Here is a 22160-nt window from a genome sequence, read left to right on the forward strand (position 1 = left end):
ACCTGCGGCGCCCCGGGCCCCGCCCGGCGCGCGGCCCCGGAAACGCGCGGCCGCCCCGCGCAGCGCCGCCATCGCCGCCCGGGGGCCTCGGCGCGGGCTGCCCGCCGCGCTGCCTGCGCCGGCCACCGCCGAGCCGAGGTGGGTGCGCGGCCGGGCCCGAGCCACGCGTGCGGGGCGTCTCGGGCCCCGGGGAGGATCCTCCGGGGGCGCGGGCTCCGACCTGGATGGGGGGCTCCGACCTGGGGTGGGGGCTCCGACCTGGATGGGGGGCTCCGACCTGGGGTGGGGGCTCTGGACTTGGGGTGGGGGGCTCCGACCTGGATGGGGGGCTCCGACCTGGGGTGGGGGCTCCGACCTGGGGTGGGGGCTCTGGACTTGGGGTGGGGGGCTCCGACCTGGATGGGGGGCTCCGACCTGGGGTGGGGGCTCCGACCTGGATGGGGGGCTCCGACCTGGGGTGGGGGCTCTGGACTTGGGGTGGGGGGCTCCGACCTGGATGGGGGGCTCCGACCTGGGGTGGGGGCTCCGACCTGGGGTGGGGGCTCTGGACTTGGGGTGGGGGGCTCCGACCTGGTTGGGGGGCTCCGACCTGGGGTGGGGGCTCTGGACTTGGGGTGGGGGGCTCCGACCTGGATGCGGGGCTCCGACCTGGATGGGGGGCTCTGACCTGGATGGGGGCTCCGACCTGATCTGGGGGACACTGACCTGGGGTGGGGGGCTCCGACCTGAGCTGGGGACACTGACCTGGATGGAGACTCCGACCTGGGCGGGGGCTCCGACCTGGGTGGGGCTCTGAGCTGGGTAGGGACTCTGACCTGGGCTGGGGGCCTCTGACGTGGTGGCAACGGAGACACCAGGCTGGTGGAGGGAAGGGAGCTGTGCTGCAGGAGAAGGTCCCCTTGGGCACTGGCCGGGGGTGGCCACTGCAGGGCTCCGGGATCCGGACTTCCAGGTCCGTGGTTTCTGGGAGAGTGTGGACCTGGGACCAGGCTGCACAGTAGGGTCTGAGCGCCTTGGGTCCCCAGGGAGAGAGCACTCCAGGGCCCAGGCGAGGGCTCAGCTGTGTCCCCGTCCCGCCGGCAGGCCTGGGGCCTCCTGGGCCTTCCATTTTGTGAAACTGGCAGCCTTCCCAGGAAGAAGCCTGGGCCCCTCGGCCGGCTGCTGCCTTTGAGGTTTGACCAGCAGCTTCATTTGGGCTTGTCGGGTCAGATAGACACGGCGGACACGGGTAACTGACTGGCTCAGGGGTACCTGACTGGCTCAGGGGCCGCCGGGCCTTTGAAAGGGAAATTGCGGGTGGGGTGGGGGCCCGAGGGAGTCAGAGAGGAGGCACAGGTCCCTGGGACCCCCACCCAAGCTCGCCCGCTGGATCTGGCCTCCTGCCCTCCTGCAGAGCTGGGCGGTGTTGCTGGACGTGTTGCTTCTTCTGGAAGCTGTGAGTTTGTTGGGCGGACACTTTGGGGAGCTGAGGCATTGCGGGGAAGTGGCCCCGAGCCATGACGCGCATCTTTACATGAGGCCTTGTGGCTGGGTCTGGCAGGGACCAAGCCCCCTCAGTGGGTGATCGGAGGCCACAGTAAGGCAGGGACCAAGCCTCCTCAGTGGGTGATCGGAAGCCACAGTAACCTGGGGTTTTGAGCCCTGAGGGAGGTCAGTTGAGAACATTTTAGACATCGAGTTCTCAGGTTTCTAGATGGTGACATGAGGCCGCGGTGGCCATCTGCCAGATTTCTTTGGTTGCCATGTGAATGAACGTTTGTGTAGACATCAGGGTTGTGTGGCAAGGCCGCTTATGTCTGTAGCGGAGCTCAGGAGATGCGGGTGCCCCATGGCTCGTGCAGTGGCCCACATCCGAAGTTCCTGCAACGTCTCCCTTCGATGTGCAGGGCTCTGTCAGACCGAGGAGGACACGGGCAGTGACAGGCCTGAGTCCCAAGCCAGGAGGAAGGGAGGCAAATGGGGAAAACTGACATTTGGAGTGTTAGACCAGATACTGAGTAAACGGGATGGGCTGAGGATGCGGCGGTGCCGGAACGCGCAGGCGGGCCGCGCGGCCCGACACGCAGGCGGCGGCGAAACCTCAGAGGCGGCCTCTGGACAGGGCTGCACTCCGAGGACCCACAGGTGTATTGTTTTCTCCACTGAGACAGAATTTCCCTCTGTGGTCACTTCCATTTTCGATCAGTGAAGAGTGATTCATGTTTACAAAATAGTTCTGGTCTCGCTTTGTTGTTTGGTCGCTAAGTTGTGTCCGACTCTGTGCGACCCCGGGGACTGCAGCGCGCCAGGCCTCCCTGTCCATCACCAACTCCCGGAGTTTGCTCAGACTCAGGTCCATGAGGTCGGTGATGCATCCAACCATCTCGTCCTCTGTCACAACACAGGAGTTGTGAGTTATGTCTGTTTGTGGCAAATGAGGACCGTAGCCTGGGAGGCAGCGTTTCAGGTGGCTTGGGAAGACGCTCGGAAGAGGAAGTGGGAAGGTCAGTACATGGGATTTTGACGAAGGGGAGCGCTGGCAGTCACGTCTGCGGAAGGCTGCTGGTCACAAGGAGCCGCTGTTGCCAGGAAGGAATCTAGGGCTTTTCTAGGTACGATAAGGTGCAAGCACTGGGCTCATAAAATCAGCTCCTGAGAGTAACTGACTTTCTGAAGACCTGTCCTGCCGGTTTTCCCTGAGCACCGAGGGCACTTCTTCAGGGGGTGCTGGAGGTCAGCAGCTGCAGGGGCACGTGACTTAACCCCTGTGGAAGGCGGATGGCGAGTTTGTAATCGACAAGCATTTGTCTCCCTCTTTTTCTTTTTACCTTTTATTTGCTGGTCTTCACTGCTGCGTGGGCTTCCTCTAGTTGCGGCGAGCAGGGGCTATTCTCGGGTCTGGTGCGTGGGCCTCTCGTTGCGGTGGCTTCTCGCTGCAGAGCACGGGCTCTAGGGCGTACAGGCTTGGTTGCTCCGCGAAATGTGGGATCTTCCCGGGTCAGCGGTCACGCCCACATCTTCTCCATTGGCAGGCAGACTCTCCACCCTTGAGCCACCAGGGGAGCCCTGTCTCCCTTTATTATTTTGCTTGAGGACAAAAATGACTCTCCTCCCTCAACAAAAACGTATTCCACATTCTCTGCGTGCTTTTCGCATAAGAACACATCTTCGTTTTCCTGCCTTGTGGACAAAGTTGTTTTCCTTTGCTCGGACTAGTAGTAGTTTTATTCTCACGTGTTGATTGAAGTTTGTAACCACTAGCAGCCTTTATTTCATAGAGAGAACGAGGAAGTAGACGACTGCCAGTTATCTCTATCCGAATATTCTGTAGCAGCTGAGCAAACCGTGAAGATAGGCTCGCATAACCTGTAAGGTTGGAGGAGGAAATGGCAGCCCACTCCAGTGTTCTTGTCTGGAGAGTCCCATGGACAGTGGAGCCTGGTGGGCTACAGTCCACGGGGTCGCAGAGTTGGACACAAGGGAGCAACCAACACTTTCACCTTCAAATGTCTTTAGCTTCTTTGTTATATAAACACGTCAGAAGCCAAAGTACAGAAACTTAAACCCATGACTTCTTAATAATGAGTGTTTTAGCAGTTTATCTTATATGGAAATTATACAGATATTCTGTGACAGGGAAATTTAAATGGAGGTTGTCTTGTTCGGGCTTTAGGAGTAGAGGAACAGGCCTCTGACCGACCTCTGACCCTGCCTGGACCACCTGCCCGCAAGCACATTGGTCCTACCGGCAAGTCACGCGGCACTTACATAAGAAAGGGACTGGGTCTTGGAATTCCTTAAGCCCCTGTGGACCCAGCCAGCCCCCGAGGCCTAAGCAATCTGATGACTCACAGGCGAAACAAACAGCATTGTGAAACTTAAACCGCAACTGCAGTTTTTTTGTGCACAAATCGATGACGCTGTCCAGTCTGCTGCCTGGGATTATAAGCAGGAGCCCCCAAAGCTGCAATTTGGAGTCTCGCCCGTGCGGTGGACGCACCAGCCCGGACCCTTCCCCTCTGGGACTCCAGATTGCTGTGACATGGGGTTTCCCACGCTGTTAAAGTCTGGGTGTAGATGTCGGCTCAGTCTGGCGGTGTGTGCGCTATTACTTCTCTCTTACTTCTTTCCTCCTAATGACTGTGTTTGGGAATTTTTTAGAGATTGTCTTATTTATCTACTTGTGGCTGAGCTGGGTCTTATTGCTGTGGCTTCTCCGGTGATGGCGAGCAGGCGCTGCTCTCTAGCTGGGGAGCGCGGGTCGCTCATTGGTTCTGTGGCAGAGCTTGGGCTCTAGGACACACAGGCTCCAGTAGGCGCACACGCAGGGTCAGCTGCTGCATGGCATGTGGAGGGATTAAACCTGTGTCCCCTGCATTTGCAGGTGGATTCTTAACCATTGGGCCACGAGGGAAGTCCCTGGATATTAAGTTGGATAATCTTCTGTCATAAAATGAAATTGTTTGTTTGTGTGTAATGAGTGCTTTCAGTTTTTGACAAATGCCTCAAACCTAAAATGAAAGGAAAACTTTTGGCAAAACAACAGGGTATCTATTGTTTAACTTAACTTGGTAGAACTCTTAAGGTTGCAAGTTGCCAAAAAGATTTTGGAAACTGTTTTTAGGCAGACTGAAAGGGAGTTGGTGATGGACAGGGAGGCCTGGCGTGCTGTGATGCATGGGGTCGCAGAGAGTCGGACACGACTGAGCGACTGAACTGAACTGAAACACAATCATTACGGGAAGACAGTCTGTCCAAATAGTGACTGGAGGATTTCCCTGGTGGTCCAGGGGCTAAGACTGCACTCCCAGTGCAGGGGCCCCGGGTTTGACCCCTGGTCGGGGAACTGGGTCCCAAGCGCTGCAACTCAGACCTGGTGCAGCCAAATACATAAATGAATATTAAAAAAAGAGAGAATAGTGGCTGGGTTTGATTAAAATCAAATTTATAATCTTAAATGTCTAATCGATACGATACTAGCTTATTTGACGAGTCAACCAAGGAGAGTTAAGTGTGTTGCAATGTATGTAATGTTAACAACTCTAAAGATACACCTATTTTATGAGATGAACGCTTACTAAGCTGGTTTTATTTAGCAAAGATTTACCCAAGTACACAAACTAGAAAAACAGTTGAGTTGGTGCTTGTATCTCTGGGAGTTTTAGGAAGGTTTACTTTACGTAAGTGCCTGTTCCTCTGGAAGCCAGTCAGGATAGAATCCCTGGAAGGCATTGCAGAACTTATACCATCTGGAGGTGGGGAAGGAGCGTATGTATATAAAAAAAACAATCGTGCATAAAAATTTATGCCTAGCTATGCATCAGTCATAAACACAGTTACATAAAACCCACTAGTTTATGTAAGCGTTGGACCATGTCTTTACTTCATTTGGTGTCTTAATCCGAATCGTGTTGCAGCAAGTGGGGCAGGTTGGCACCTGTGGCTGTGGCGCCTGAAAGCCCCTCTGGACCCTGATGCATCATCTCAGGGAGGCGCAGACTAAATGCTTGCAGTTCACTGTTCTGTTTCCTTTTCAGCATCAGGTGGTTGCTTCTGGGGGCTCCCTGAGTCCCTGGAGAGGCGCCAGGGGGCCCAAGGTTTCAGGGACTGGGGGAATTGAGGGGCCAGGGAGGAGGGCAGAGGAGGCAGGGGCTGGGGGAGGAGGGCGTGGTGGGCAGGCACCGGGGAGCCCCAGAGGACCACGTGCTCCTACAATGACCTGAGGAAGTGGGCAGAGCCAGCCAGGCGGCTCCGCGGGGCTGCAGGGACCCCCCCCCAGCCTAGGAGCGGCAGAGCTGTCCTCCCTGTGGTCTGCGGGCTGGGAGCCAGAATCACAGCAGACAGGACACGAGGCCACAACCCCTGGGCCTCTGTGCCCCACGCCATCCGAGAGCACAGGCCCCCAGCCCAGGCGTATCCCTAGTTCGGGCAGCCAAGGACCCGGGGCTGCCCGCCCCTCTTGCTCCCTATGGCCCCCAGCGCTCTCAGGCCTGCCTTTCTTGGGGAGGCAGGGCCAGCCTATGTGACTCCTAGCGAGGACCTCCGCGCCCCCCCCCCCCCCCCCCCCCGATTCGGCATCCTAGCAGATTCAGCACCCTGGGACTGAAGAGCCTGTGGGCAGTCTGCAGCCTCCGCCTGGGCCTGAGGGGGCTGGGGCCCTGCCCGGCATCTCCATCAGCCCCTTGGGGGGTTATCAGGATGAGGGTAGGTGGTGATGGAGGGTCTGGCTTGGGGCTGTGAGGAGACCACTTAAGAACTGGCTTATAATAAGGAGGCTTTGGGGGTAGGCTGTTGCTGCTGTTGTGAGAGGGGCCCCCCCAGGTTTGTGCTCCATTTCCAGGGCTCGGGGAACACACGGGGCCTGGGGAGGAAGCCCGGGACCCGGTGGCCTTCCCCTCCTCCTAGAGGGGGTGAGCGTGCGCCTCCGGGTGGGGTGGGGCGGGCGCCCAGGCTGCGGGGGGTGGGGGCAGGCGGCCGGCCTGGCAAGTAGGCAGATTGGGAGCTGGGCTGGTTTTTCTGGATCCTGCTTCCCAGTGGGGGTGCCGTGTTCCTTTTTCTTGTGGGAACAGAGAGGACCAGAAACAGAGTGGTTTGTTTTCTTGGTTTTCCACCGTTTTCCCGCAGCCCCCAGCCCCCGGCAGCCTCTGCTGTCCGTCCTGTCTGTGAGACTGCCCCTTGTGCGCGTTTCATGCGGGTGCGATCACCCAGAATTGGTCCTCACACATCTGGGCTCCTCCCACTGCGTGTGACGTCCCCCCGGTCCCTCCGCGAAGTCGCAGGTGTCCGCACGTCCCTCCCAGTGGGACGGGGTCAGGGCCGCAGCCATCTTCGTGTGACTAAGGGATACCCCAGTGTGCAGAGAGGCCACGCCTCCTCTGCCCGTGGCCTGTGCCTCCTCGCGGCCGCTGCGCCTCACACTGGCCTGTCCACGTGGGTGGACAAATACGGGTTCAAGCCGCTGCTCTTGGGTGTCTTGCATCCACTCCCAGAGGTGGAATTGCTGGGTCATATGGTGACTCTATTTACCTTTCTGAGGAACCGCCAACTGTTTTCCACAGCAGCTGCTCTCCGTCTTGGGTTCCCACCAGCTGTGCTCGAGTTTTGAATTTCTGTGTGGTCCCGGCAGCACAGGGCAGGTCATCCCAGTGGCTGTGAGATGGTGCCTTGCGGCTTTGATCAGACTTCCCAAGGGATGTGCTTCCTGGTCACTGGGGTGTCTTCTTTGGGGAAATGTCTGTTTGTGTCCTCTGTCCTGTTTCTAACCGGGCTGTTTCTGAGTTGTAGGAATTCTGATGTATACTTAGGATTTTAAACCCTCATCAGATAGGTGGTTTGCAAATATTTTCTCCACCCCCTGGGTTGTCCTTTGCTCTCTTGATGGTGTCCTTTGATGTACAGAGCGTTCATTTTGGTGAAATTCTATTTTTCTTTTGTTGCCTGTGCTTTTGGTGTCATATCTAAGAATCCATGGCCAAGTTCAAGGTTATGAAGAATTACTCCTATGTTTTCTTCTACGAGTCTTATGGTTTTATTTCTTAAAATTAGGTTCTGGACGCTAGTGGAGCACACCGAAGCAGGGGGATGCGTGTGGGACACGCAAAGCAGGGGGTCTGAGGCTGCCGCTTGGCCACCAGCCCTCACGCCCGGCCAGTGGCTCCTTTGTCCTCCTCTCAGGGCAGTGGGGCCCGTCACCCTCCTGGGGCCCGGAGCCACGGAGGGCGGCGGGAACCTCAGGCCACCGCCAGGGGAACCGAGCGACCTCACTGTGGCCCTTCCAGAGGGCAGAGCTGTGGGTGTGCCGGTACTGGGACCCCCAGCACAAGGGGCCCCGGGTTGTCGCCCTGAGGAGGGGTCCACCCGGTCCTGACCTGGGGGGCTTCCTCCCAGCACGTCTGCCTGTTTCCGTCACTGGCTCTGTTCTTGGTCCCCAGCACTGCGTGAAGCTCCCAGCAGACCTGGGCCGTCAGGTGGCTGAGTCCTTGCCTGATTTTTATACAGTTCAGGCATTGTGGGAATTACAAGTTATCCTTCACAACTCCAGGTCCACCAAGGACTTTGGTATTTAAATGGAATATTACTTTTTTAAAAAAAATATTTATGTGTAACATTGATTAGTTTTTTTCATCAACCCAGAGAATCCATCAGAGTGGCCAGCCTCTCTCCACTGCTGCTGAACACAGTCGTGATAAAGACACACAGGTGTGTGGTTGGGGGTCCTAAGCTGGCAGAATGGAGCCCAGTGGGCAGTGCTGGCCACTTCAGGCCACGCACCCCCGTTGTGTTCTGTCACCTGTCCAGGAAGTGCAGTCAGCCCCATTGCACCACAGCCCCAGATTCCCCCACCTGCCTCCTGCTCTGTGGGGCACCTGCTGGCCTGGCCTGCAGGCAGTGCCACAGGAACCAGGGAGATTGTCCGTGGTGTCCCAGGCTGGGGGGACATTCCAGGCGACATCTCGCTGCCTGTCTGCTCTCCTCCGAGGGCGAGGCCAGCCTGTGGCATGTCCTCATGCCAGGACTTTGGTCCCTCTCAGGCTATGGTTCCTGATTAACTGTCTACAGGCAGGAGAACTCTGCATAAGCTCTGCTTTGCAGCAGAGCTCAGAGGAGGGGCGTGGGGCGTGGCCGTCAGGGAGGCGGGTCAGGTGGGGCCCTGACCTGCTGACCACGTGCTTGCTGTGCCTGGTGTAAACAGGCCATGCAGGCAAGACCACTGGCAAGTCTGGGTATCCGCGCTCCCCTGTTCCTCCCTGCCCTGCCTGCCGAGACCCTCATCGTGGCCCAGGCCTCTGGAGCCCTAAGCTGTCCAGGGAGGGGCAGTCACCCCTCCAAGACCCTCAGCCTGCCTGCTCTCCCACGTTCCTTTCCCAGCACGCGCTTCTGGAGCAGCCCGTCCTGTGCGGCCCCTCCCTGTGCGTGACCCGCGAGTGACCACAGCCCTGCTGGAAGCTTCGCACGCTTTCCCACTTTTAAGGCCTCTGCCCTGTGCTGGCTCAGCCTGGCTGTGTCTCAGGGGCCCCAGGCCCCTTCTCTGACTGGGACCCCCACTACCCGCCCAAAGGGTTGCCTGCCAGGGGGAGGGCCGGCCTCGTGCTCACTGTGGTGCAGGCGGGCGGCAGGTAGGTGTCCTCGCAGGACAGGCTGCCCCTGTGTGGAACAGCCGGCTTGGGGCTGCCTGTGCCCGTCCCCGGAAGCTCATGGGCCACACGAGCTCCGGGCTGTCCCCAGTGTGTGCCCCAGGGGGCTGTGAGCGTGGCTGGCCGCCCCTGTTGGGAGTGTCCAGCCTCGGGCTGCCGTGCGCCGGGCTGTCAGAGACCCCCCCCGTCTCTCCACCCAGGGTGGAGTCCCTGGGGAGGTGGTTTGCAGGTGGGCAGGGTGCCGTCTCACCTGGGTCTGGCCATCGGGCACGGGGCTGGCCTCTCGAACCTCCGCCCCTCGCCCTGCAGATGCTGGAGGCCCCGCCCCTGCTGCTGGCCGCCGGTGCCGTCGGCCTCGCCCTGCTCGCGCTGCGGTGGCTGGCCCTACAGGACCTGCGGCTCTTCGGCTTGGCCTTTATCGGCTGGAACGAGTTCATCGCGAGCCCCATCCGCAACCTCCTCATGGGCAGCAGCAAGGAGCAACGCATCCTGCAGCACGTGCTGCAGCACGCGGTGGCCGGGGACCCGCAGAGCGTGGTGGCCGCCATCGACAGCTACAGCTCGGAGAAGGAGTGGGCCATGCACGTGGGCGAGAAGAAAGGTGGGTGGCGGGGCGGCTTGGGCGCGGGTCCCGCGGGAGGACCGCCGTAGGGGAAGCCCCGCCCCCCACTCCTGGAGGTGCCGCCGGGGAGCCCCGGCCAGTGCTGCGGGGGACGGGGACAGCAGAGTCATTGCATGGTTCTCTTGCTCGCAGCCGCCAGGCAGAGCCAGGTGCCCCCGGGGCGGGTCGTGGGTCCCCGGGTGTCCCAGCTGGCCCCAGGGTGCATGGAGGCCCTTGGACTGCGTCCTGCGCGGGCACCAGGCCTCGCCCCGCCCCCGGGGCCGCCTCCCGACCTTGGATGCGTGACCCTCCCCCCACCCAAGTCAGGGCAGCCAGCGGTCCAGCAGCCTTGAACCTTCGGCCTGTGTCCAGCTCAAGGGAGTGGGGCAGGCTCTCGGTGCAGCCCGGGGCGGAGTGGGGTGGGGCTTCCACGGAGGGCGGCTCAGGCTGGGGGCAGGCTGGGGGCAGCTGGGAGGGGACGACCAGCGGGAGCAGAAGCAGGGAGGCCTGGGAGTGGGAGCTCGGGCTGAGCACGGTCGGGCCTGCGGCTGGCCAGAGGGCGCTGGGCCAGCGCGGGTGGCGGGTGGGACGCTCCCTGCTCACTACCCCGCCCCGCCCCGCAGGCCAGATCGTGGACAGCGTGCTGAGGGAGCGGCAGCCGTCCGTGCTGCTGGAGCTGGGCGCCTACTGCGGCTACTCGGCCGTGCGGATGGCCCGCCTGCTGCTGCCCGGCGCCCGGCTGCTCACTGTCGAGCTCAACCCTGACTATGCTGCCATAACCCAGCGGATGGTGGAGTTTGCAGGCCTGCAGGACAAGGTGCAGCGCCATCCCTGAGGTGGCGGACGGATGTGGGCCCAGGCTCCGGGGGCCGGGAGGGCTGGGGTCAGACCCCAGCGGCTCCAGGCCATGCTTAGCGACCTGGCCGGCAGCCCCGTCCACAGGGCAGGAGACTCCCGGAGGTGGGGCAGAGCGGGGACCCGTCTTCTGGAACCCCCAGGCTCACCGGGTGGGGGTCTGTTGTTCAGGTGAGCGTTGTTCTTGGAGCGTCCCAGGACATCATCCCCCAGCTGAAGAAGAAATATGACGTGGACACTCTGGACATGGTCTTTATCGACCACTGGAAGGACCGCTACCTGCCGGACACGCTTCTCCTGGAGGTGAGCCCTGTGTCTGCTGGCCAGGTCGGGCCCTGCAGAGGGCAGCGGGGGAGCTGTGGGCTGGCCCGTGTGCAGTCAGGAAACGGGGAGTGGGGGCCTCGGGGAGCATGCCCGGATGGCCTGCGTCCGTAGAAAGCAGCAGATACCGCCCCTGGGAGTGGATGTGCCAGTTGCTCAGTTGTGTCTGACTGTTTGTGACCCACGGGCTGTACTCGCCAGGCTCCTCTGTCCATGGGGTTCCAGGGGGATCTTCCTGACCTAGGGATTGAACCCGGGTTTCTTGTACTGCGGCCAGATTCTTCACCATCTGAGCCTCCAGGGAATCCCTGCTGCCCGTGGCAGCTAGGAACCTAACAGTTTTCTCAGTGCCGCCTGTTCCCAGCTGGTCATTGTCTCAAGAGAAGGGAATGTGTGTTCTGCAGCTGGCCCTGCCTTGGCCCGGCCATGCCGCCTCAGTCAGGTGAGGGGCTGGCAGGGCAGGCGGCCTTCATCCCCATCACTCAGGCCTCTCCACCGGCTGCTTGGTGTCCTTACAGCAAGGCGGCCAGAGACGAAGGAGGGGAGGCCTGGCACCCTCGTGACCTGAAGCCGCAGCCGGGACAGAAGGAGGGTTGTCGGGAACAGGGGACCCCACCCTGGTCCTCCGATTGCCGGCCCGTGGCCTTGGTCAGACACTCCAGGGCTCCGTCCCTGGGCAGGCGGCTGGCCTTTGCATCCCCTCCTCCGAGGTTCACCTGGGTTCAGTGCTCCCTGTGCTGAGCCCCAGCTCACCTTGAGTGTTTGCTCCCGGGGTTGGGCAGCCCGGGCCGCTGCTCCCAGCGGCCCTTCCTCATCAGTATCACGGGGAAGTTCCTTTTTTAGGAGAAACGCTACACGATTCAGAGGCCCACTCTTTTCAGATTCTGGCTCATGGGTTGTCCCAACCTCACTGACCTCACAGCTGTGTTTTCCACTCCTGCCTCAGGGCCCAGGGACGGAAGAGAGGCAGCTGCTACCAGGAAGATTTGAGGGCTGCACCCACTCCAGTGGCCCCCATATTCCTAAGTCACCAGGGGGTGCCGGTCCATCCCTGGGGTCTCACTGGCAACTTAAGACACGCCTTGCGCCCCCTGCTTGACTTGGCCTTCCTTTCGGGGGATTTTTTTTCCACTTTAATGATCATTCGAGAAAGCTCTGATCTTCTAGCATAGCAGCTGGGCTGTCCCTTCACCCCTTCCCCAGGGAAATGCTTCCTCTCGCTTTTTGATGTAACCTAAGCAGGGCTTCCCTGGCAGCTCAGATGGTAAAGAATCTGCCTGCAATGTGGGAGAACTGGATTCCATTCCTGAGTCGGGAAGTTGCCCTGGAGGAGGGCATGGCAGCCCACTCGTTTCCTGCCTGGAGAATCCCATGGACAGAGCAGCCTGGCGGGCTACAGTCCATGGGGTCGCAGAGAGTCGGACACGACTGAGCAAGTTTCACACACCCCAAGCAGCTCCTCCTCCAGCTCAGAGATACTGGTGGTGAGGTCGGGGGGCATGGAAGTGCAGCTGCCCCTCACTCTGTACAGCCAGGTCTGACATGCTGGCCGACTGTGCAGGCGCTGGTGGAGACGGGTGCCTCAGGGTGGACCCGAGGGGCAGGCTTGTGGGTGTGGAGGTCTGCCCCCCCACCCTGCAGGGTCCCCTGGTCGGGCCCTACTGAACCTTCAGTGACCGATGCCCGCGGTCCCTGCACGGGTCACCAGGCGTCTCGGTGACCCGGAGGAGCCCGTGTTCCTGGCAGCCGCGGCTCTTGGTTGCCCACTGGCTGCAGTGTGGGCCCCGCCGTCTGCGCTCTCACGCCCCCAGCTCACAGTGAGCTCCTGCTCTGTGCCACGTGCTGTCCTAGGGCCTGAGGGCCCCTGCCCACTCAGCCCTTCCTCGCAGTGGCCGCTGCTGGGGAGGGGCTGGGTCGGAGCTGCCCCCCAGGCAGACCGCCCTCACGCCCTCCAGCCATCTGTCTGTCCCCCCAGGAGTGCGGCCTGCTGCGGAAGGGGACAGTGTTGCTGGCCGACAACGTCATCTTCCCCGGGGCACCTGACTTTCTGGAGTACGTGCGCGGGAGCAGCCACTTCGAGTGCTCGCACTTCAGCTCCTACCTGGAGTACTCCAAGGTGGTGGACGGCTTGGAGAAGGTCGTCTACAAGGGCCCAAGCGGCCCCACTCGGCCCTGAGCCCCGCGCAGGGTCCCCCGCTGCGCCTGGCCCTGAAGGGTGAGGCGGCCACGGCCCTGGGCGCCCGTGTCCCTGGCACCGGTCTGTCCTCAGGGCAGCAGCCCCGTGGCCGCCCCTCATCAGCTCCAGGCTGTCTCGCTGGCCTGCCCCGAGCACGATGAGCTCCCTTTCAGAATCGCGGCAGTATGTCTAGAAGGCGCCTGCCTGTGAAGACCAGCTCGGCGAGCAGTGGCCGACAGTGTCGTGCGTGCACACACACACACACACACACACACACACGTGCACTGTCATAGCATCACACACATTGCCACAGAGTGACACCGCCACAGTCACACAGTCACGGATAGTCACACACACGCTCCTGCCTCCCCCTTCCTGTCTCTCTCTCCCCCTCCCTCCCCCGTCTGCCTTCTGCGGGCTGCACCCTCGCAGCCCGCACCTGCTCTCTGCCGTCACCAGGTGGCAGCAGTGCCTCGGTGATCACCCCCAACCACCCCACCCCGCCCCCAAAACACACATTCCCGACTCCTTTTGCCTCCTTTTTAAGAATGAAATGCAACTTTCTACAATCAGCCGCTACTAATCTCGCAGACAAACACTCTGTTAGAAGACAGTGAGGTAGAAATTAAGAACCTGATTCTTTAGGTGAGAGAGGACCCGAGCGCTGCTCTGTCTCCCCCCACGTCCCAGCTTCGCACCAGGCACCCACTGCTCCCCTTGGCCGCTGCAGACTGGCCACCCTGCTCAGCCCCACAGGGATGTCTGCAGGCTGGGCTGAGCCCCACTAGGAACCCGGGTGGCCCACAGGCCACTCTGAGCAAGCAGTGCTGGGCCAGGCGCGGAATGCTGAGCGCCCGGCCTCGGGCCTGATGTGGCACCGCGTCCCCGTCCCGCTCAGCCTGGTCTGGGACGAGACAGTGTGATTGGAGCTGCTGCAGTGCTTCTGTGGCAGCCCAGCTGCTCAGCGCCCACTCATGTCCACAGACGCCCCTGGCCCCAATGCTGGTCCTCCAGCCCCAAGGCCCTCAAGCAGTCAGCTGGACCTCCACCGCCTCAAGTGGCCGGCTGGACCTCCGGCCGCCTCGGAGGCTCTCCCGGGTCCCTCACCCAGAGATCACCCCTTCTGGCCAAGCCCACCTGTGCCCAAGACCAGCCACAGACCTCAGGGCCCTGCTAACTGCCCAGGATTGAGCCCACACCTCTGTGTGTAGAGAGGGGCCACGTGGGGGGCACATCCTGGGGGCCTGGACGCAGCGGACCCCACGGGGGCCACCCTTTCCCACCCAGCAAACAACAGGGGAGTGGCTCGCGGAGACAGACACGGGAAGTTCCTTTGTTGCTTTTTATAATTTTTAATTTTTCTTACAAAAATTTAGAGGTTTACCAATACAGTCTTAGTTTGGTTTTGTTATTGATGTTTTTTATCAGTGTTTTTCTGGTTTTTAAGTCACAAACAGCAGGCACTCAACAGCGGTCCCCCACTGCTGCCAAAGGCCAGTCCCAGAGGTGCTACTCGAGGGCCACAGTGCCCAGGGAGGGGCTCCTGGCGTGGCAGGCAGCAGGCAAGGTACACACAGTCAGCCCCCGCTCGCCGCCTCCAGGGTCTCTGCGGGGGCTGTCCCCCAGCGCCGACCCTGCTTAGGGTCCAGGGAAGCCCCTGCAGCCTTGGGGCCAGACTCCCTGCCCTGAGCCCCCTCTTCGCCCGTCTGCACTCCTCGGGGGGCCCCGCTGGCCCCAGAGCACCGCCGGGTGCCCTGGCCTGGGTTTCCCAGGCGCGCGCTGCACACAGCACCATGTTAGGAAGCTAACTCGCCTGGGAGTTAGGAGCAGGGAGCCAGGGCCGGAGAGGTAGGCACCTCCTGCCCGCCCCGCCGCCAGAAGGCTCCCAGCTCTGCAGCGGGTTCTGCATGGGTGCCCAAGGGCCCCTTCCCACAGTCTCTTCAGAGGTCAGACCCTAAGAGCAAACGGTCAGGCCCAGGCCCTGTGGACGGAAAAGGGAAGCCTGAGCAGGCCTGGTGACGGCCGCTAGGGGAAGGCGAATCTCAGGGGGCCCTGTGCCGGGGCGTTGGAAGGTGTGGGGGGATCAGCCCCACCCTCGCCCTGTGACCTCCAGGCTCCGATGGCCCAGGGCCACCCCCACGCACCCCCCAGCCTGGGCTTCCCTCCACTGAGCTTGGGCGGCCCTGCAGGAAGCGTGCAGGGAGAGCAGGGCAGGCAGGTAGCGGCACTCCCTGACGCAGAACCCAGAGGGGACATACCGGGCATGCAAGCTAGACCCAGGAGTCAACAGGCTGAGGCCTGGCGTCCCCCACGGTGTCCACCAGCCTGACCGCAGGCCTGCTGGGCCCGGGCAGAGGAGCCTTCCTGCTGGGGTCGGGCTGCAGTGGGCGGGCAGCGGGCAGGCGGGTGTTAGAAGCAGAATGCAGCAGGTTAGTGTGAGCAGGTGGGTGGGAGCTGGGCAGGTCAGCAGGGCAGGGGTGTATGCCAGGGGAGGGCTGAGTGCCAGCAGGGCTGGGGGACGCAGGAACGGGCACAGAGCAGGCGGCGCTGCCGTGGGTGCAGGACCAAGCAGGGAGGGTGCGGAGGCAGCCTTGGACCGGAGCTGCCCTCCTGGCATGTGCGAGGGTTCCCCAGGCGGAGAGCCACAGCCCCGCCCCAGGCCCCCCTCCACCACTGGACATGCCACCTCTCCAGACACCTGCCCAAGGCCACTCACTTTCAACGGCTCCTTCTCAGAGGCCTCCTCCGTGGGGTCACTGCCTCGAGCCCTGCGCTCCTTCCTGTCCACGGTGGAGTAGCCGTCTGCTGGGCGGAGGCAGAAGGGACCCTGAGGCAGGCACCGAGGTGTGGCTTTCCCTCAGCACCCAGGGTGTGTCTGGGAAAAGCGTCTGCCCAGACTGCGCTGAGTCGGGTCTTCTCATCTGTCCGCACTCTCCCTGCTTCCCCCACCCCGCCCCCCGCCCACAGGTCAGAGCCCTCCAGCCGCCCCTCAAGTGGCAGACCAAACAGTCTGGCTGGACAGTGACCCCTCCCTGGCTGCCCTGCCCATCGCTCCCTGGGCACGCCTAAACCAAATCACTTTTCCAACCACACCTCCTTGGAAGGCCCTCCCCACACAGGGAGCAAGCACCTGCACCTGCCCACACCTGGACCAAGTGCCTCCATGGGGATCATGTCCCGGCCGCCTGGCTTCTCACCATCTGCAAGGCATGAGCGGGTGGGTGGCTGGCTGCAAGCGGTGGCGGGGGCCCAGGCCTGGCCTCAGCCATTCTGGGTACCCTGTCACCAACATCTGCTCCCTGGGCACAGCCGCCCCCAGCTTGGTGCCAAGGTGAAGGCCCCCGGGGGAGGGTGTGAGAGGAGTTGGGGCCATCCTCCTGGAGGAAGACCCACCTCCGTCCAGCCCTCGACCGGGAGGAGGGGCACACCTGAACCTCGGGATGGGCTCCGGCCCCATACTCACCCAGGCTCTTTTCCACCAGCGGCAGCGTGCTGTCGTCCAAGCCTCCCGGACTCGGGGCTGACTTAGGGCCCTTGGCATTAGCAGCGGCTGACTGCGGCGGGGGGACACATAACAGGCGGCGTGGGTCGGGGCGCTGCCGCAGGGGACCCGATCTGGCGAAGTGAGAGGAAGGGGTGGGCGGGCCGGCCTTACCTGGAAGCGCGCCTTGCTCCAGCCGTCCTTCTGCAGGGCGCTGCGCAGCTCCTTGTAGCTCCACACCGTCTGCAGCACGTGCGACGCGGCCTTCGCCTCGCGAACCGATTGGCTGCGGCCCAGGCGGGATCAGCTTCTGCCCAGACGGCCCGGCCCCGCCCACCCAGCCACAAGCCGCGCCCACCACCGGGCCCCTCCCGCCCCGCCCACCCACAGGCCCCGCCCCTACCTGCCCCAAACTCCGCCCCCACAGGCAGGCCCCGCCCCGCCCGCGCCGGCGCCCACCTGGAGGCGCCCAGTGCCACCAGCGCGGGCACGCCGCGGGCTTGCAGCAGCGAGCGCGCGTTGTCCAGACTGTCGGACACGATCTCGTGGATGGTGTTGAGCACGGCCACCACTGTGTCCTCCTCCAGGCGGGCACCGGGCCGGGCGGGCGCCTGCGCGCTGCGCACGTTTCGCACGAGCTCGGCCATGGCGTAGCTCCCTGCGGGCGGCGGGCGGGGGTCGGTGAGGCCACGCCAGCGGAGTCGGGGGGCCCGGGCTCCAGACCCCGGTGCCCGCGCTCACCGATAAGGTCCTTGTTGCGCCGGTCCAGCGAGAGGTTGCGCAGGGCGATCGCGACGGCGCGCACCACCTTGTCGGTCTCCGACTGCAGCAGCTCCACCAGCACGGGCAGCCCGCGCTCCTTGCGCACAGCAGCGCGGATGTACGTGGCCCACTGCGGCGGGGGGCGGCGTGCTCAGCTGGGGCCGCGACGCGCGCCCGGCGGCGCCCTGACCGCCGCCTCGAGCCGGACCGCCCTCCCGCTGAGGACAAAGCCCGCCCCCAGCAGCTCCACTCCGAAGCCTCCCTGCCCTGCGGGGCCTCTCACCACCCAGTTCCCGGCGCTGAGATTCTGCAGGGCGCCGGCCGCGGCCTCCAGGGTGTTGAAGTTGCGGCTCTCCGTCAGGAGGGACAGGTAGAGACGCACCACCTCGGGCTGGTACAGCAGCTCGAAGCCTGGGCACGGAGCGCCCCGCCGCGGTCACGCATGCCGCCCCGTCCCCCGCCCCCTCCACGGCGCTCCCGAAGCTGGGGCCCAGGGCAGCTGTGACGTCACCTGGGGGCGTTCCGCACCCACGTGTTCACCCCTTAAATGCCCGAGAGGAAAAGCCTTCCCATTTCACAGGGGAAGCAACGGAGTCCGGGAGAGGTCAGGGACCCGGCTTGGGGGTGTGGGGCGTGGGCAGCAGCCAGGACTGCTCCCCTAGCAACAGGACTCAGACTGCCTAACAACAGCCCCCACCCACGCAACCTACGTTAGAGGCCTGTCCTCCAAGCCGTAGCCGCTCAACCCGTCCTGGCCCTGCCTCAATGGAGGCCCCACCCCAGCAGCAGAGTCGCTCCACGGTGCTCCAGGGCAGAGCGAGGAGCAGCCTTCCAGGTCTGCCCCACACTGCGGCCTGTGTCCCTGGGCATCACCTCCGTCCCCTGTCCCTCACCCTGAGTGTCATCACACCGTCCCCGATTCTGCCCCAGCGTGCCAGGGTGCTCTGGACCAGCCTCCAAACTGGGCCTGACTGCACCCCCAGGCACTTCAGCTGGCACAGGTGGCCTTGCCGGTTAGCCCTACCCTTCGCTGAAGACCCTCACTGCCATCCCCACCCGCTCCTCCACGCCTCCATCCCCATACCTGCCCGAGGTTACCTTGGCACAGACCCTGATTCCCAGCCCTGAGCAGATGGCCAGGGGCTGGCACAGTCCTCTGGGAGCCCAACCCCTGTGGGCCTCAGTTTCCCCACTGGGCCCCAAGGCCCTTCAGGCCAGCTCGGTGGCACAGAACTTCACTCCTGGACTGGCCTGGCCTCTGCCTCCCCGCGCTCACCCTTGGCAGCCTCAGTGCGCTTGGGCAGGTCCAGGGTGTCCGAGTTCTGGTCCAGCTCCCCATCCCGCTTCCCTGGAACAGAAGGGCAGTGGAGGATGAGATGGAGCCTGCAGAGCGCAGGTGTGTATCAAGTGTGGCCCAGAAGACACCCCTACATCAGAACGGGCACCAGGAGGTTGGGAGCAGGGTGCCATCCTGAGTTCAGGCAGACACGTCGGCCCAGAGGGCAGTGGTGGCCAGGACTCGTCTCCCACTGGGTGCTGGGAGCCGTGCTCCAGATTGCCCCATAGCCTCCTTGGGGTCCCAGGGCGTGAACTGAGGGGCCAGCAGCCCAGGCTGGGCAGGGAGGTGCAGACAGGGCAGCAAGGCCTGGTGGGGGCAGGGCACGCTGAGCTGCAGTGAAGCAGGCCTGGGGCCAACAGTGCCACTTGTGGTGGCCGGACCCAGCCCTGGGCTCTGGCAGCCAGGAGACACCCTTCTAACCTGCCAGCTGAAGGCCAGCTCACCACGTCCCAGCCCCTCCACCCAGACAGGACGCCCTTGCTCGCGGAAGGCAGAGCTGAGATCAGTCGGCTAGGCCGGCTCTGCCAGCACCATGGGGCCTTTGCGTGCTCCCACTGTCTGCAGCACACCTCACCAGCTCCGTCGGAGAGCAGACTCTCTCCCCAGGGCCCTGGGATGGACGTGCCTGGCCCTGTCCACCCTGGGCTCCCCCCACCCAGGGCCATGGCTGAGGTTTCACAGAGGGACAGCCCCTCAGCCTCCCAACCAGCCCCAGGCCGACATTCCTGCCGTTGTCATGGAGACGGCTGCCCGGAGGAGGGAGGGGCCTTCCTGCAGACGCAGGTCCTGCGGTTGTCATGGAGACGGCTGCCTGAGCAATGGGGGGTCCCTGGTGCCCACTGCACCCGCCAGGCCTGCACGCAGGCCGAGCAGGGACTCACCTTGATGGAACCACTCTTCTGGGCGGCCGAGGAAGCACGGGAGAAAGGAGAGGAGCCTGAGCGGGCAGTGCCCCGTGCCCCCCAGGGTCGGGCGGGGACAGGGAGTCTCAGCCCGATCACTCCTGGGGGAGTGACCCCATGGGCGACGGGGTCAGGAAAGGCCACGCGGTGGGTGGGCGGGGTCGGCACAGACCCCCGGCAGCTGCGCCGGAGGCAGGGGTGGAGTGAGGTGGGTGGGTGCTACTCGGGCGCCCTGCCAATGCTGGAAGGCGGCGATGTCCAAACGTGGGCCCCCAGAACCCTTCCTGGAGCTGAAGGTTGGGTCTGGGCACCAAAGGAGACCACCGCACGGGTTCCCTCCTGCCCGCCCCGGGTGTCCTGCTTTGCTCCCTGACCGTCATCCCCATGGGCGTGGAGGGCCTTCAGCTCAGCGGGGCTGGGATCCGAGAGCCGAACCCCGGTGCCGCCCACACACCTTTGGCCTTCTTGCCACCGAAGCAGCTGGCGTCCTCCCTGCTCCGGCGCTGGGCGCTCCCGGAACCACCCGGGGGCGCGGGCTCGGCCTCTTGGTACCTTTCGGCCCCCGGCACCTCTTTATGCACGTGGTAGGAGAGGTTCCGGACGATGCACACGCAGTTCTCCACCGACTGTGGGGAGAGGGGGTGCGGGGCGCTGACCCTCCTGGGGGGTACACGGCCCATGAAGGTGGGAGGGGCCGGGGCCACTGGGGTGAGACCCAGGGATGCGTCTGAGGGGGCGGGGAGCACCTCCCCGTCATGGACCACGTGCCCGCCCCCTGCTGCCCGAGTGCTCCAGGGCTCCTGTTCAAACCCCAGCCCTCTATGGGGGCTGCGAGTCCGGCCCTTCCCGGGGCTCCCTGCCCACCTTGTTGTCCGTGTCCTTCCTGCCCACGGCCGACTGCAGGGCGTGCAGCAGGGCGTCCACCAGACCCTCACACTCGCGGAGCCGCCGCCGGGCCTCTGCGCCATCCGAGCTCACGTTCCTGGGAGGCCGAGAGTGAGCCTGTGGCTGCCTCCTGTGGGGACTCTCCCCCCAGCCCTGGGGTCTTGTCTGCAGAAATGCCTCCACACAGTCAGGGTTGCCAGCAGACGAGGGAGTCTGGCAGTGAATGGCAGACCGCAGGACCTGGGCCGGGGGCCCGCCTGCACCCACATGGGTTGGGGGCTCCTCTGACTCCCAGAGGCCTGAGTCTGTGCAGCTCAGGGCTCCACCTCTCAGGGACCCCACAGGGGGTTACCCCCACAGACAGGCAGGACCGAGGGGACCTGGATCTGTGAGTCCTAGCTCCCCGCCTGGCTGTGGCAGGGCTACGTGGAGGGACACAGACGTGCAAAGCAGGCCCGTGCTCGGACCCGGGCAGGCGCTGTGATCAGCTCTGAGACCGAGGCCTGGGTGGCCAGCCGCCGTTCACGTTGTCCTGGACACGGGGATGTCCCCAGGGCACAGGCTGGCTGGGCGCCCGGCTCCCGTCTCCTGGGCAGGGAAGAGCCCCAGCAGCCTTGAGGGCCCGCACCTCAGGCAACCTGACGTGTTCTTGAAGACGGTTGTCCACTCGGCGTCCCGCGGCTTGGAGTCCTCATTGGGCTCCGGCTCCCAGCCCGAGTTTGGCACGATGACCTCATGGGTCAGCGTCTGCAGGCCATGGTCGATGATGACCATCTTCAGGGGCTCGTAGGATGACAGGTTCCAGAGCGTGCCTGCGGGCACCATCGACCCACCCGGGCTGACTGCAGGCTCTGTCTGCCCTTCCTCCCCAGGGGGCCCGCTCAGGGACCCCCTCCCCACCCAGCTCACACCAGCCATGGTGAGAGGCTGTGGGCACTCTGGCGTGAGGGGGAGGGGAAGGAGCCCCCAGGGGCTGAGACACGGGAGGGGCTGGCAGGTGCACCCCTTCCCAGGCATTTGGGACTGAGCTCCAGGGCCAAGAGGTGGTCGTCAGGTGACCCGCACCCAGCCACAGGCCCACCACTTCCCCGGAGGACCAGGGAGGGAGGGCCGGAGGAGCCGTGGTAGGCACACAGGAGCTGGGGGCCAGGGCGGGTGTCTCACCTGTGACGAGCTCGCGGACCTCGCTGTCCCGCGCGGCCCGCAGCAAGCGCACCAGGGCGGGCACGCCGCCGCAGTCCCGGATGGCGGCCTTGTTGTCGGCGTCCCTGCCATAGGAGAGGTTCCGCAGCGCCCCGCAGGCCCGGCGCCGCACCTCCGCGCGCGGGTGGTCCAGCAGGGCCACGAGCAGTGGCAGCCCCCGCAGCTGCCGCACGCGCCGCTTGATGGCCTCGTTCTCGAAGCACAGGTGCTGCAGGTAGGCGGCCGCATTGGCCTTCACGGGGTCCACGGGGTGCCGCAGCATGGCGAGCACCTCGGGCAGCTCCGGGTCCCGCCAGCGCGGCTCCTTGCGGGCACTGTCTGCCGAGGGCGAGCGCCGCACCGCCCGCTCCAGGCTGCCCAGGCTGCCGCGTTCCGGCTGCGCCAGGGGCGCCGCGGTGGCTGGGAAGGGCGGCCGCTCCTCCATCAGCTCACCGCCGTCGTCCGCCACGTCCTCGTAGGCCCTGGGTGAGCGAGCACGTGCGTGACTGTCCCCTCGCGGCCGCCGCCCTGCCCCCAAGCAAC

At 63.8% G+C, this 22160-nt stretch overlaps 3 protein-coding genes across 16 annotated transcripts in view; 1 reads left to right on the forward strand and 2 right to left on the reverse strand.

Annotated features, from left to right (window-relative positions):
* TXNRD2 (thioredoxin reductase 2) overlaps window positions 1-116 on the reverse strand; it is a 28899-nt gene extending 28783 nt beyond the window's left edge. Inside the window, exon 1 of the mRNA XM_055404237.2 lies at window positions 3-116. Coding sequence (XP_055260212.2) covers window positions 3-72 — 70 coding nt within the window. The 5' untranslated portion in view covers window positions 73-116. The remainder of the gene's footprint in view (window positions 1-2) is intronic.
* Window positions 12-14481, forward strand: COMT (catechol-O-methyltransferase). 5 transcript variants are annotated; one of them, XM_055404244.2, is made up of 6 exons: window positions 21-138; window positions 8113-8178; window positions 9423-9714; window positions 10338-10531; window positions 10741-10872; window positions 12866-14481. In XM_055404244.2, exons 3-6 carry the CDS (start codon window positions 9423-9425, stop codon window positions 13064-13066), a joined length of 819 nt encoding a protein of 272 aa, XP_055260219.1. In that variant the 5' UTR covers window positions 21-138; window positions 8113-8178; the 3' UTR covers window positions 13067-14481. The 5 variants fall into 5 exon arrangements, with proteins under 5 accessions (XP_055260221.1, XP_055260219.1, XP_055260218.1 ...); XM_055404242.2 differs by lacking the exon at window positions 21-138 and adding an exon at window positions 3446-4075; XM_055404246.2 differs by lacking the exon at window positions 8113-8178 and having other exon boundaries at window positions 12-138.
* Window positions 14482-14620: 139 nt separating this feature from the next.
* ARVCF (ARVCF delta catenin family member) overlaps window positions 14621-22160 on the reverse strand; it is a 30246-nt gene continuing 22706 nt past the window's right edge. For 4 of the 10 annotated variants that reach the window (XM_055404223.2, XM_055404224.2, XM_055404232.2 and 1 more), the window contains 14 exons: window positions 21600-22099; window positions 21064-21247; window positions 20415-20532; window positions 20005-20176; window positions 18586-18657; window positions 17593-17720; window positions 17289-17439; window positions 17007-17205; window positions 16722-16833; window positions 16530-16620; window positions 16213-16266; window positions 15783-15871; window positions 15325-15444; window positions 14621-15047 (listed from right to left, as the gene is read on the reverse strand). In XM_055404223.2, coding sequence (XP_055260198.2) covers window positions 15337-15444; window positions 15783-15871; window positions 16213-16266; window positions 16530-16620; window positions 16722-16833; window positions 17007-17205; window positions 17289-17439; window positions 17593-17720; window positions 18586-18657; window positions 20005-20176; window positions 20415-20532; window positions 21064-21247; window positions 21600-22099 — 1978 coding nt within the window. In that variant the 3' untranslated portion in view covers window positions 14621-15047; window positions 15325-15336. Of the gene's footprint in view, window positions 15048-15324; window positions 15445-15782; window positions 15872-16196; window positions 16267-16529; window positions 16621-16721; window positions 16834-17006; window positions 17206-17288; window positions 17440-17592; window positions 17721-18585; window positions 18658-20004; window positions 20177-20414; window positions 20533-21063; window positions 21248-21599; window positions 22100-22160 lie in introns of those variants that run through there. The other 6 variants (XM_055404225.2, XM_055404233.2, XM_055404227.2 and 3 more) reach the window with 5 other exon arrangements.

This window comes from Moschus berezovskii, chromosome 19 (genome assembly GCF_049115385.1).
Source record: "Moschus berezovskii isolate FMDL1 chromosome 19, NW_MosBer_1.0, whole genome shotgun sequence".
NCBI classification, from domain to species: Eukaryota; Metazoa; Chordata; class Mammalia; order Artiodactyla; family Moschidae; genus Moschus; species Moschus berezovskii.

What these genes read in the sequence shown, in the direction of transcription:
- COMT (XM_055404242.2), top strand. Translation starts at nt 4,022, where the DNA reads ATGGGGTTTCCCACGCTGTTAAAGTCTGGGTGTAGATGTCGGCTCAGT. An exon ending in GATGTCGGCTCAGTCTGGCG is followed by an intron (nt 4,076 to 8,112) that starts GTGTGTGCGCTA and finishes TCATCAACCCAG; the next exon opens with AGAATCCATCAGAGTGGCCA. An exon ending in GTCGTGATAAAGACACACAG is followed by an intron (nt 8,179 to 9,422) that starts GTGTGTGGTTGG and finishes CTCGCCCTGCAG; the next exon opens with ATGCTGGAGGCCCCGCCCCT.